Source organism: Callorhinchus milii, unplaced genomic scaffold, assembly GCF_018977255.1.
Source record: "Callorhinchus milii isolate IMCB2004 unplaced genomic scaffold, IMCB_Cmil_1.0 Scaffold2, whole genome shotgun sequence".
Taxonomy (NCBI): domain Eukaryota; kingdom Metazoa; phylum Chordata; class Chondrichthyes; order Chimaeriformes; family Callorhinchidae; genus Callorhinchus; species Callorhinchus milii.
The window spans coordinates 120282274-120295376 of NW_024704743.1; the positions used below are offsets into that span (position 1 = coordinate 120282274).

Here is a 13103-nt window from a genome sequence, read left to right on the forward strand (position 1 = left end):
TCCCCCCATCCTGACCATTTCCTCCCTGCTCAGGTCCTGACCCAACTGTCCAGCGTCTTGGGATGTCCTCCCAACGTGAAAGGCGCTCTATAAATTAAATCTTGCTGTTGTTGTTGTTCGGTCACCTCCTCCCTCCACCCGGCTCAGGTTCAGGCTCTGCCCTGGGTGAAGGGTGTTATATAAATGCAGTGTTGTTGCTAATAAAATGAATTCACTGTACAACATGCTGTTTTTCAGGCATGTTCACTCATCAGTAAAAATATTCCTGTTATATTAAAAAATGCAAAATAAAAATGATTTACTTCCATTCTTTCCATCCAGTTGAGACTTTTTTTTGAATAAAAAATCCGGTAGCACAGGAATGAATTAAAAGCATAATATATGCCAAAAGAGACACAGGTCAGTAGTTGGTCCTTACATTCTTTATTCAGATTTCTATGGAAGACCAGATTTGTTTTCTCCTCTATATTTTCATTGCATTCATTCCTCGGCCAACACTTTGAAACCGTTTTGAGTTAAAGTTAGCAGCAGAGCAGATTTATAACAACACTTACAGTAATAATGCACTTTCAGGCAGCGCATGCTATTTAAACTTCCAGAGTCAGCATGCAATTTGCATTTGTTTAACGTGGTCACTTAGAGATATATACAGTATGTGAAAGACAACAGTTATTGATTTAATGCAATTAATAAGTACAGAAAAAAATACTTGTAAGAATGGACCTTTAACAGCAAGCATACAATTCCTTTAATAAAATAAAACCACATGCATTAACTTCCTAGTGGTAAGTGAGCATTTACTGAGCTGTCTTGGTGGTCACATCGATTGACCAAGAAAAAGTTGTTCTGGTTGTCCAGTCACTGGGGTGAGGGATTCCTCCCTCTCAGCTCCTGTTAACCCTGCAAGCCAACGCCTTAATTTTTAGGCTGGTCCTAGATGGACAAGCAGCGAGAAAGCTTGTCAGACAGTGATATCAATAGCAAGCTATGCGGTTTTAGCTGCTTAGACTTCAGTAGTTACCCCAACGCACACTCTGCAGTCCCCAAACCTTGGCTCTTGCCAACCTGCACCTAATATTTTCCGGAAATAGGTAAGCAGGATGTGTCCCTCCAGGGAGAGCGAGCGTATTCCATCCCAACAATCTATCTCTGGGATTTCCATGTGTAGGTGGGAGGCAGGGAATTCTCAGCTTGGTTTGGATAGTCTTAAGCATGGTGATGGGTTTCTGCATATGTCAGACACCCGGCTGACCAAAAAGAAAATCTGGGTCCTTCATCTCTTAGGAAAATAAATGGGAAATTCCAGGAATCTAATTCAGAAGCGACTATTTTCTCTCTCTCTTGTTCCCATATTTTTCCTTGCATTTGATATAGTGCCTTATCAAGTTGTTGAGCTGTCTCAAAGCGCTTCACAGAATATTTTGTAAGATGAATTGATTGTATATTTTGTGGGGGAAACATGGCAGCCAACTGCGCACAGTAATGTCCTACAGTCATGGATTGAGTGACCAAATTATTGTTTTTGTTGTAGAGATTTTTACCCCAGGAAAGTGATCCACCAATCGACTAACACCCAGTTTCCTACTCACTGCTAGGTAACCAGAGGCGTGTGGAGTTAGGAAACCTGCCTAAAGTTTTGCCCTGCCTGAGAATTGAATCTGGGTCCTCTCATTTGCGAGGCAAGCGTTCTAACCAATACGTTACAGGATTCAACATTGTGTGCCCACCTGTCTGCAGATAAGGTTGCTCTGAATTCAATGATGTGATAAGACGCTATATCAAATGCAACGATTATTATTATTATAAACTGTTCCCCAAGGTATTTAGCAAGGATGAAACACCCAGATACATACACACATGCACACAAAGTGCAAGTGACAGCAGCTGTCATGTGCCTGCTAGTAGCCAGGATTGGCACGGAGGTACAGTACTCCAATAGTAGCCCCCGAATGAACAAAAAGCACAGGACAGGATAGACATTACAGCAACCATGCTGCGGTCATGCGCTATATACAGTCACTTAGTCAAATCTCCTGAAGGAAAATGCAACTGTGCGACTGATAAAACAGGTTGAAACTTCAGGTCATTCATCGCACTGATCCAAACTTGATCGCATATTGACATTTTCCTGGTCAGTGTTATATGATTACTTTTTCTCCATAGTTATTGTGACATTTTAACTTTTGTTCCCAGTCACCTATTTACCCAGTCGTCTCCCCTATTGATTTCAAGATCCTCGCACTCGTCTTCAAATCGCTGCATACCCAAGTACCTCCCTACCTTTCCGAGCTGCTTACCCTCCAACCACAACCCGCTGGCTCCACTCAATTGGCTCCGGCCTCCTGCGTGTCCCTCATGCCCTCCAATCCACCATCGATGGTCGGGCTTTCAACCACTATGCGCTGAAACTCTGGAACACTCTTCCTCTATCCCTTCACCCTTGTCCCTCCCTTCCCCACCTTCAGATCATGCCTGAAGACTTCCCTCTCTGACCGTGCCTACCATCTCCTCCATCACTCCATCAAGGAGTTCATGGATGTGTTTCCTTTTTACTGTTCCACATATGCGTTATTTTGTTCACCGGTTGATGTGTTTTGAACATTTCCTTGAACAAGTTGAGATTTAACTTATGTGGCTGAAGATTAAGTCTTACTTTACATGTGGTATATTCACTGTATTCATTTACTTAGGTGGAGGTGCATCAACAAAACTTTGGTTGCCAAGTAGGATATAGCACTCTCGGACGCTACAACAACAACAACAAGATTCCATTTATAGAGCGCCTTTCATGTCAGGAGGACGTCCCAAGGCGCTGTACAGTTGAGTCAGGACCCGAGCAGGGGGGAAATGGTCAGGGTGAGGAGAGGGAAGGGAGGGAGAGAGGAGGGGGTAGAGAGTCGAGAGGGGAGCTGAAGGCACGGACAAAGAGAAAGGTCTTGAGACTGGCCTTGAAGGAGGAAAGGGAGGAGGCGGCGAAGGCACTGGGGGATAGAGTTCCAGAACCTCGGGGCTGAGAGGCTGAAGGCCCGGCCACCGATGGTAGGATGGTTGGGGCGGGGGATGTGGAGCAGACCGGAGCCGGAGGAACGGAGGGTACGGGCAGGTAGGTAGGGGGATAGTAGGTCAGAGAGGTAGGAGGGAGCAAGGCCGTGAATGGCCTTGTAGGTGAGGATGAGGATCTTGAATTTGATCCTCTGGGGGTTGGGGAGCCAGTGGAGGTGAGCGAGGGTGGGAGTAAAGTGGTGTGGGGCAGTATATTAGTCGTTATTGTTATATATGTTGCCTATAAAATACCCAGGTAATCACCCACAATTTTGCTTTCTGGCTTAACTTTTAGAAATGGGTTCATTATGCATCAATGTTGTGCAACATCTTGACAGCCACGACCAACGCAAAAGAATAGAATAGAATCTGATGCTGAATAGAACTACCTTCAAAAAACGGACAGTAAATAGTAATCACATGCAAAAAAATTCAAGATGCTGATTTAATCTAGGGCTTCCGACATTAATATTCTGAGTTTGTTCTTGGGCTCTTTGATATTACCAGGTACACTAGATTGGATCACTTATCAGTAGCAACAATTCTCTCCTATAACGGCGGTCGTCATCTTCTTCAATCCCCATATTAACTGGAATGATTCACACTGTGATCATTGTATGTCCTAAATAACCACAAATTCTCTCAAGATTATTTCAAGAATAAATTAGATTGATTTCTGCTGGGAAACAATATCTCGGGATAAGTGCATAGTTTGGGACATGATGTGCATGCGACTGCCAGGATGGCGGAAGGTGAACTGGATGGACTTTGGTCTTCTTTCACCGAGCAAATTCTAATGTTATGTTCTAAACTCACTGTACTGAATGGTCAGGCTGCAGTTACTTAGTAACGTGTGTATATTCATGGACACAAAAACTAAGCTGTTCAGGTTGGTTATACTGTAAATCCTGTATATTAACTGGTTACTAGATTGAGTGCTATATTTGCTTGGTTCAGCAGATGTGGTAGCTATTACCGAGGATGTTGGTTATTGTGGCTACCATTGCATTAAATGATTAAAAAGTTAATGGTTACTGGTTCTTTTACACACACTCTGTGGGTATCTTTACGCAATCTGCGTTCAGTCATGGATATGTGCTATGCATGTGATCATGTTCAAATCCATTCACTTTCCTGGCACCTCCCTACCTCTCCGACCTCCCCAATCCACCACCCGGTGTCTCCACTCGACTGGCACCGGCCTCCTGCTCGTCCCTCGCACCCTCCGCTCCACCATTGGAGGTTGCACTTTCAACCACAATGCCCCCAAACTGTGGAACATTCTCCCTCAATCCCTGCGCCTTGCCCCTCTCTCCTCTTTTTCAAGTCCCGTCTGAAAATCTTCCTTTTCGACCGTGCTTACGGTCACCTCCCCCACCCCGGCTCGGAGTCAGGCTCCACCACTGTTAAGCGCTCTGAGATGCTACCCTGCGTGGAGGGAGCTATATAAATGCAAGTTGTTGTTGTTTAGGAGTTCTGGCACTGTGTACGTTGTCGAGCTGTATTTAACAGCACTTATAACTAGGATGACCTTGACTGTAGGTTCCTCGTTTTAAGAGGACAGTCCCCGAATGAGCCATTGTGTCCCTTGGGCCAAATTTGCCCTGTCTTAAGTTCAGCGACAAACTGAGCAAGAACAATAATATACTAAAACACATACATTCAATCAGAGACAGAAATACAGCCATTAATCCAACAAGCTTCTCCAGTGCTGTACTGCCAGCATTAGGAATTGTTGTAAGGACATCCCAAGGCGCTGAACAGCCAAGGATTTGCACCCGAGCTGAGGTTTTGGGATCAGGAGGCATGGAGGGCAGAGAGGATTAGGGTAGGAGGGTGACCAATGGTGTGATCAAAAAGGAAGATCTTGAAACGGATCTTGAAGGAGGCGAGGGGGCGAGGCGAAGGAACTGTGGGATGGGGTTACAAAGGGTGGGGGCAGAAAGGCTGAACGCCCGACCACTGATGGTGGGGTGGGTCGGGCGGGTGGCATAGAGCTGGCTATGGGTTTTGAACTCTATCCTCTGGGGGATGAGGAGGAGCCAGCGGAGCCAGGCGAGGGTGGGGCGGTGATAGAGTCACGGAGGTCGGTGCGGGAGAGGACACAAGCTGCAGAGTGCTGAATAATCAGTGTACATCTGTGGCGTGTATAATAAATAGTGTGCGCACGTGTTTCGGGTATAATAAACACGTTCAGGCTCCCCCTCCTCCCTCCGTCACTGTAAGGAGTCATCACCGCTGTCGCTGGACGCTCCTCTGCTCACGTCGCTGAGACTGGCCATGAGTGACTTCATCCTGTCCGCGTAGTAATCGCGCAGATTGAGCACGGGGACTGCGGTCAGGCCCTGCTCAAACTGGCAGCTCCGCACAGCGTCCTCCAGCTTCCTCTGACGCCGGTAGAAGTGTGAGAACTTGTTGAAGATGAGGGTGATGGGCAGCACCACCACCAAGATGCCCGCCAGGATACAGGCGGAGGCAGTCAGCTTGCCACCCACGCTGGCAGGCACCACATCTCCGTAGCCCACCGTGGTCATGCTGACCGTGGCCCACCACCACGAGGTGGGGATGGTGGACAAGCCGGGGTTCTCCTCCTTCTCCACCGTGTAGGCCAGGGCAGAGAAGACAGACACTCCCACCGAGAGGTAGAGCAGGAGCAGGCCCACCTCCCTGTAGCTGTGCTTCAGTGTGGCTCCCAGAGACCTCAGCCCCGTTGAGTGTCGGGCCAGCTTCAGAACCCGGAAGATCCTCATCAGCCTCAGCACCTGGACCGCCCTGCCCAGGTTGGTGAGTGCTGGGGTGTTCTCCACAGCCATCTTGACCAGCAGCGTCAGATAGAAAGGCGAGATGGACAACAGGTCGATGAGGTTCAGTGGGAGGCGGAAGAAGCTCAGGAAGCCGGGAGACACCCATAGCCTGACCAGGAGCTCGAGGGTGAACCAGGCGATGCAGAAGTGCTCGACTATCTCGAAGCGGGGGTCATCCCCCCCACGGGCCTCGCCCTTCGCCAGCTGGAACTCGGGCATGCTGTTGAGGCACACGTTGGCGATGGAGCCCACCACGCCCAGGATGGACAGAGCGCTGTACACACGACTGGCCACGTTATAGCCCGGGTTCTCCAGCATCAGCCAGATCTGCCTCCTGCAACCCCCCAGGAAGCGCTCCTCGTACTTGGAGGCATCTCTGTAGAAGGCAAGAAGCTCATCCAGGGAAGACGTGTTGCTGCCCTGCTCGCTGACCGTGTCGTCGCAGTCATCCATATCCCCGTCCCCCATCCCGGAAGCCCCCTGACCCGCTTTGCGCCCGCGGTAAGCTGAGCCGCAGCACGAGTCGATGAAGAGATCGTTGATGCCCCAGTACTCGATCTCCTGGCTGAAGGAGAAGACGCACAGCTCGCCCATGACATGGAGACGGCCCGTGTGGTAGAAGTTCAGCACGTATGGGAAGAGAGCGGGGTTCCTGTCGAAGTAAAACTCCCTCTTGGATGCGTCGTAATCGTCACAGAGATCCAGGACGGACTTTGTGGAACGGCAGCTCAGGAGCCTGGCCAGCCTGGTCTCGGGGTATCTGGCCAGCAGGTGGCGACCTAGCTTCCTCTTCAGGCCGCCCACGTTGACACTGATCTCGCAGTCGCCCACCTCACCTCCCACCATCATCTCCTCCTCCTCCTTCTCCTCCTGACCCCCCGCTTCCCCCTCCTCTGCTTGCCCCTCCTCCAGGACCAGATGAGCCGTCATCCTTCACCTTCTCCTAGCTTTGGGAGTCAAAAGGGATAGAAGGAGTGAGAGAGAGAGAGGGAAGGAGAGAAGGTGAGAGGAAACCAGGGATTGAGGTCAAGGACAATTGTCTCGCTGGAGGTGGGGAGTGGGAGATGAGGAGAGAGGGGGAGAAAAGACACAATAAGATTTTGTTTCAAAAAAAGGAAGGAAAAGAAACAATAATTACAATACTCGGTCTAGTCTAGCCTATGAGGGTCGGAAATTGGAAGATAGGGAGACAGACACACAACAACAAGAAGTTGCATTTATATAGCGCCCCTCACACAGGCTAGCGCCCCAGAGCGCTTGACAGACAAGACAGGACAGAGCGACTAGTGGACAAGCGCTTAGACTGTACGATGGACAAAGATGAACAAAGCCATAGGAACAGGAGTAGCCCATTCAACTCCTCAAGCCTCTTCAGCCAGTCTATTGGATCATGGCTGATCTGTAACTCAACTCCAATTCCCCCCTTTGTCCCATATCCATTGATATCTTTAAAAATCTATCCACATCACTCTTAAAAATTTGAATGGATCCAGCATCCACGGTCTTTTGGGGGAGAGAGTTCCAGATTTCCACTACCATTTGTATGAAAAAATGCTTCTTTTCACTGTAAATGGCCGAGCTATAATTTTAAGATGATGCCCCTTGTTCTGGATTCCCTACCAGAGGAAATGATTTCTTTGTAGCTACCATATCAAATTGCTTTTATTTTAAACCATAGATAAACTGAAACCAGGGACAAGAGACAAACACAGGTGGGTTCCCCCTTTCGATCCTTCCTCCCTCGTGAGATTTCCAAAAGGTCCAAAAAGTGGGAAAAAGCCAAGCCAAAAAGGTTCTCCTCTCCTCACTCATCTTCGTGGATGCAGTGGATGGAGGCAGGAGTTAAAAACTTTGCTTTAAAAAAAACGCACGCACACATTGAGGGAGGTGGGGGAAACCAAGTAAATACCCGGGTCAGGCTCCATGTGTAAGTGGCAAGTGTGTCAGCCTCAGCCCACCTTGGGCTGGATCGAGGAGGTGTGTTGTGTGTGTGTTAGTGTGTATGGGTGTGTGTGTGTGTGTGAGAGAGAGAGAGAGCAGTTCCCCCACAAAATACAGTCAATCCACTTCACAGTATATTCTTTGAGACGTCTCATCAACGTGATAAGGCGCTATATCAAAAGCAAGGATTATTATTATAAGGATTGCAAAAAAAAACAAAAAAGTCCAACGGTTTAGATGAGAAAAGGGGACCCACTGCAAGCAGGCAGGATAGGGGAGGGGAATAACACAACCTTTCGGTATTTGCTTTTTCGTGAAGTGCCTTTTTGCTTTTTTTTTGAAGGGGGAGAGAGATCGGGTAACGAACTTTTGCTCATTTGCGCACAATTGCACGTTATTTCTAACTCAGATCGATGCTCCGCAGAAGAGCCAGACCGACTATCTCTCTCTTTTTATAACAATAATAATCCTTGCATTTAATATGGCGCCTTATCGCGTCGCTGAGACGTCTCGAAGCGCTTCACAGAATATACTGTAAAGTGAATTGACTGGGTATTTTGAGGATGAAAATTTTGCCGCTCGATAACATCGGTTTCACATCTCCAACACACACAACGCATAAAGCTGGCGAGGCTGGGGAACAGCTCTGTGGAGCTTTGCAGCCAAACAAATATAACAAGAACAACAACAAAATGACAAACTGGGATATGTTAAGGCTTTATCAGTACCTTTCCCCCCCCCCCATTCCTTCTCTCCCTCCCTCAAAGCCATCAAAATAGGAACCATTAACATTAACAATCCATTCATTGTCTACCATCATAGATACACAGACAAATCGCAAAAAAAAACAGGCAGAAGAGAGAGAGAGAGATAGAGAGAGAGTTTTACCCTCAACGAATGTTAGGGGAATAGATAGAGGAATAAATCATTGCAAAATGTAAAATAAGAAGCAGGCAGGGGAGAGAGGTAGAGGGACAGAGAGTTTTTGACTCTGTGAATGACAAGGGGAAAGGGCAAGAAATCAGTGCATTGGAAAATCTAAAATACATTTAAAAATAAGAAGCAGGCAGAAGAAAGAGAGAGAGAGAGAAAGAAAGAGAGAGAGTTTTATGCTCAATAAATGTCATGGGGAAAAGAGAAATAAATCATTGCAAAAGGTGAAATAAAAAGCAGGCAGAAGAAAGAGAAAGAGAGAGAGAGAGAGAGAGAGTGAGACGGGAAGATAGAGAAACAAAAGTTATGGAGGAACTGATGGTTAAAAAAAAAACATGTAATGTCAAACCTATTGCATGCAGTCTTGTTACCTGAGCTGGTGCTGCAGTCAGTGTGTGGCTGATGCTCTGCTGCTGGTACCTGGGGACAGGCTGAGCTGCTCTGAGATGCTGAGCTGCTCTGAGATGCTGAGCTGCTCTGAGATGCTGAGCTGCTCTGAGATGCTGAGATGCTGAGATGCTGGGTGCTGGCCCCCAGCAACACTGCAGCTGCTGCACTTGCACTGTGTTATTGCTGCTCATTAACCTTCCCCTGAATTTTTGGAGGGTCGAGTTGGTTGGTTTGGTTGGTTTGGTCGGTTTGGTGGAGGTGCCAGGCTTTCCCCAGCAGTCAGCTCGATCCTCTTCACCCATCCAACTCAACGCAACGATCTGTCATGATTTGATTTGGGTTTGACTTTGCTCTTCATCTCCTCTCACATCACATCACACTCACAGACACAGACAGAGAGACACACACACACAGAGTCCTGGTTCACTGTCCTCACTCCCTGCCTCTGTCTCTCTGTCTCTGGATCCGCCCTTGAATGCACACATGCCATTGCCTGTTTCTATCATTTGTTCACTGTTCTGTATCTCTATCCCCTGCTTGTCAGCTCTCTCTCTCTCTCTCTCTCTCACTCCCTCTCTGTCACTGTTCCCATTGCCTGTCTCTCTATCATTTACTCAGTGTATCTCACACCTCTGTCTGCTCTCTCTCTCTACCCCTCTCTCTCTGTTGGTAAGTGTTCCCACCAATCTATTTCTTGTTCATTGTTCCTGTCCTTAAGTCAACTCTGCCCCTGGTCATTCCCCAGTCTGGATGTCTGCCCCTATCCTCTCCCTCCTTTTTCTCATCCAGTCATTCAGTCTTAATCGATTTACTTTGTCTCTACCCACCTATGTTTGACCCAGTCCCTGCTTTTCAGTTTATCTATGTCTTTGTCCATCTCCCTTGTCCACAAGTCTATCTTGCCTGTCAGACATGTGCTTGTTCACTAGTCTATTGCCTGTCTTGTCTGTCTGTCTCCCTATTAGACAAAGTCCTTGTGCTAGTCCTCCAGCCTTGTCTGTCTCCCTATCTATCCTATGTTCCTATCTACCAAGTTCTGACCCTGGTAGGCTAGGTTCATCTGTATCAGCCTCTGTCCATCAGCTCCCGCCCCATCTCCTGCCTCTCACAGCCTCACTCCCTTTCCTCGCTCCCTCCACCAGCCTCTGCCCCTCTCCCAGTCAATTTGTTAAGGTGTGGGCGTCCTCCTGACATGAAGAGCGCCATGTAAATGCAATTGGTTGTTGTGATGTTTGGCCCTTAAATGGATTTCCATGGATCGATGCCTGGGTAGCAGTATGGTAATCAGCGGCAGGACTGAACTGTGAATATTTACATCAATGTCAAAAGCTGAAGATGGGACAAAATTGGATTTTGCACTTTTGAACCATCCGTTTTGCTGCTCACCAATTACCCAGTTTTCCTGCTCTTTCCTCCTTTCCTCCTGAAGGTTAATCGTTTTGGGTTCGATCGAGAATTTCTGCTACAATTATTTGTTAAGAGAGCGGGCTTGGCTCATAGACCCAAACCGTGTGTGTTAATTGTAACAGCCAGCAGGTACTAGATGGCACTCTGCCCTCACCTGTACCAAAATCTGTTTGCCAGTAGGAGTTGTTGGTTGGGAATTGGTGTGTTAGGGTAGCACTCTCTCGCCTCTGAGTCACAAGGTTGTGGGTTCAAGCCCCACGTCGGGATTTTGAATCACATAATCGACGCTGACAATACAATGCCGTGCTGGGAGCGTGCTGGATTGTTGGAGGTGCCGTCTTTCAGATGAGACGTTAAACCAAGGTCCTGTCTGCCTGTTCAGGTGGATGTTAAAGATCCCATGACACTATCCAAAAAGAGAAGGGAGTTTTTTCCAGTGTCTTGGCCAATAATCCCCAACATTGTTGTGCACATTTTGGCTGACGTGTTCACCTACAAAGTACACATGTTACAGTACTGTATATATATATATCCCCTGACAGACCTTGAGACATACTCCAGGGGTGAAACGGATTATATCAAATGTAAGGATTTTTAAAAATTTACTTCCGTTATATTGAATTGAGGACGTGTGAAATATATAGTTATTTGTTACTCAATAAGATTATGGATTGTTCATGTTTCCTGCTGCTATGATTCCGATTATGCCATTTAATCTGAGCCTCACTGTTTATGATGGGGCGAGAGGGGGGACAATGTTCTTCTTGGTTTTATTGAATGATTTTCTTGCAGGTCTATTGTTTATGAAATTGATTTAATAATCATAATAATAATAAGACTGTAATTGTGGAGACTGAAGGCAGGTACTTTACTTTGACTGTATTAAGCCCAGGGGAGTCAGTCTGAAAGGTTCCTTAGAGAGCAAAATACAGACACATTTGAGACTTCAATTATTGTGGACGTGAACCCGCAGTTTCCCATTAAGATCAAACTCCTGTCTTCTTTATTGCTGAGAGTTTTATAAATTGACCTTGTAATATTATCACAGGCTGGGCAGCCTTTTATTTTACAGTGTTGAGCATAGAAAAAAAGCGGCAGCACAATTTTAGATGTGAAAACAGGAAAAGGAAATTATGGAAGTCCTTAAATGGATCGTAAATGTGGGGTGAGGAGCAGAGGAACCTTGAGACAGAGACACCCAAGTTATTAACAATGGGTGCGTAGGCAGATAAGGCCATAAAGAATGTTTTTCCTACAACTGATTCCGAACTCCACCACCCATACTCTCACCCACCACTAAACTTGGTACCCCCATCACAGCAGTCCTCGCCAGACTCCACTGTCTCCCTATCATACAATGGATTGATTTCAAGATCCTCTCACTTGTCTACGAATCCCTTCACACCCTGGCATCTCCCGACCTTTCTGATCTGCTTTCTCCCCACTCTGCCTCCGCTCAGCTGGCTCTGGCCTCTTGCTTGTCCCTTGTCCCCTCCGCTCCACCATCGGCAGACGCGCTTTCAGGCACTGTGCCCCGAAGCTTTGGAATTCTCTCCCCCAATCTGGCCTTGCCCCCTACCTTCACTCTTTTAGATCACAACTGAAGACCTTCCTCTTCGACAGTGCTTACGGTCACCTCTTCCCTCCCACCAGCTCGGCATCAGGCTCCGCCACTGTTAAGATCTATGAGACACTGCCCCACGTGAAGGGTGCTATATAAGTGCAAGTTGTTGTTGGTTGTCTATTTGGTTGTTCAGTTTCCATAAGATGTTTCTATTTTTATTGCCTGAGAATCAAGAGGAATGAGAGCGTTTATTTCCTCTAATTACTGCGATTATTATGTCTATACAGTAAAAATAAATTGCAATCCTAATTGAATTTGTTGAGTTTATGAGCAACAATACCTCGAGTGTGCAACTGACATTTTAATTGTCAGTAAATTAATTTTCCCACACAGATTTATCTGCCTTTTCATTCTCACCCGAATTGTTGAGGGACTGCATCAAAAGCTACTTTTTATGCTACTTTTTTGTGGAGTCCTGCAGTGTACTGGTCGGTGCACTTGTCTCGCAAGCGAGAGGACCTGGGTTCGATTCCCAGGCAGAGCGAAACATAACGTTAGACAAGTTTTGTTACTCCACACTCCTCTGTTTACCTAGCAGTAAGTAGGAACCCGGTTGTTAGTCAATTGGCGGATCGATTTTCCGGGGGTACTAATCCCTTCAAAAAAAAAAAAATAATAATTTGGTTACTCAATCTACGACTGTTTGTGAGACACTGCTGTGCGCAATTGGCTGCCGCGTTTCACCCACAAAATATGCAGTCAATTCACTTTATAGTATATTCTTTGAAGCGCTTTTTCAAAGTATATTCTTTGAAGCGCATCTCGAAGATGTGATGTGGCACTGTATCAAACGCAAGGATTATTATTAAGCTCCTTCCATGTTGAAACACCCAACACATCAACACATGCCATAGCGTCATAGGTAGCGCTCTATCTATAGAGCTCTAGCCCCCTTTTATTAATAGAAAACTATTTCAGAATCAAACCAGAATGAAGGAAGTTTGAAGTGACAGAAACAGACA

At 46.8% G+C, this 13103-nt stretch overlaps 1 protein-coding gene across 1 annotated transcript; it reads right to left on the minus strand.

The window, feature by feature from the left end:
• Window positions 1–5139: 5139 nt before the first annotated feature.
• On the minus strand, window positions 5140–6776 carry LOC103179742 (potassium voltage-gated channel subfamily S member 2). Its single transcript, XM_007895138.2, has one exon. It carries the CDS (start codon window positions 6774–6776, stop codon window positions 5259–5261), a length of 1518 nt encoding a protein of 505 aa, XP_007893329.1. The 3' UTR covers window positions 5140–5258.
• Between the last annotated feature and the right edge of the window lie 6327 nt (window positions 6777–13103).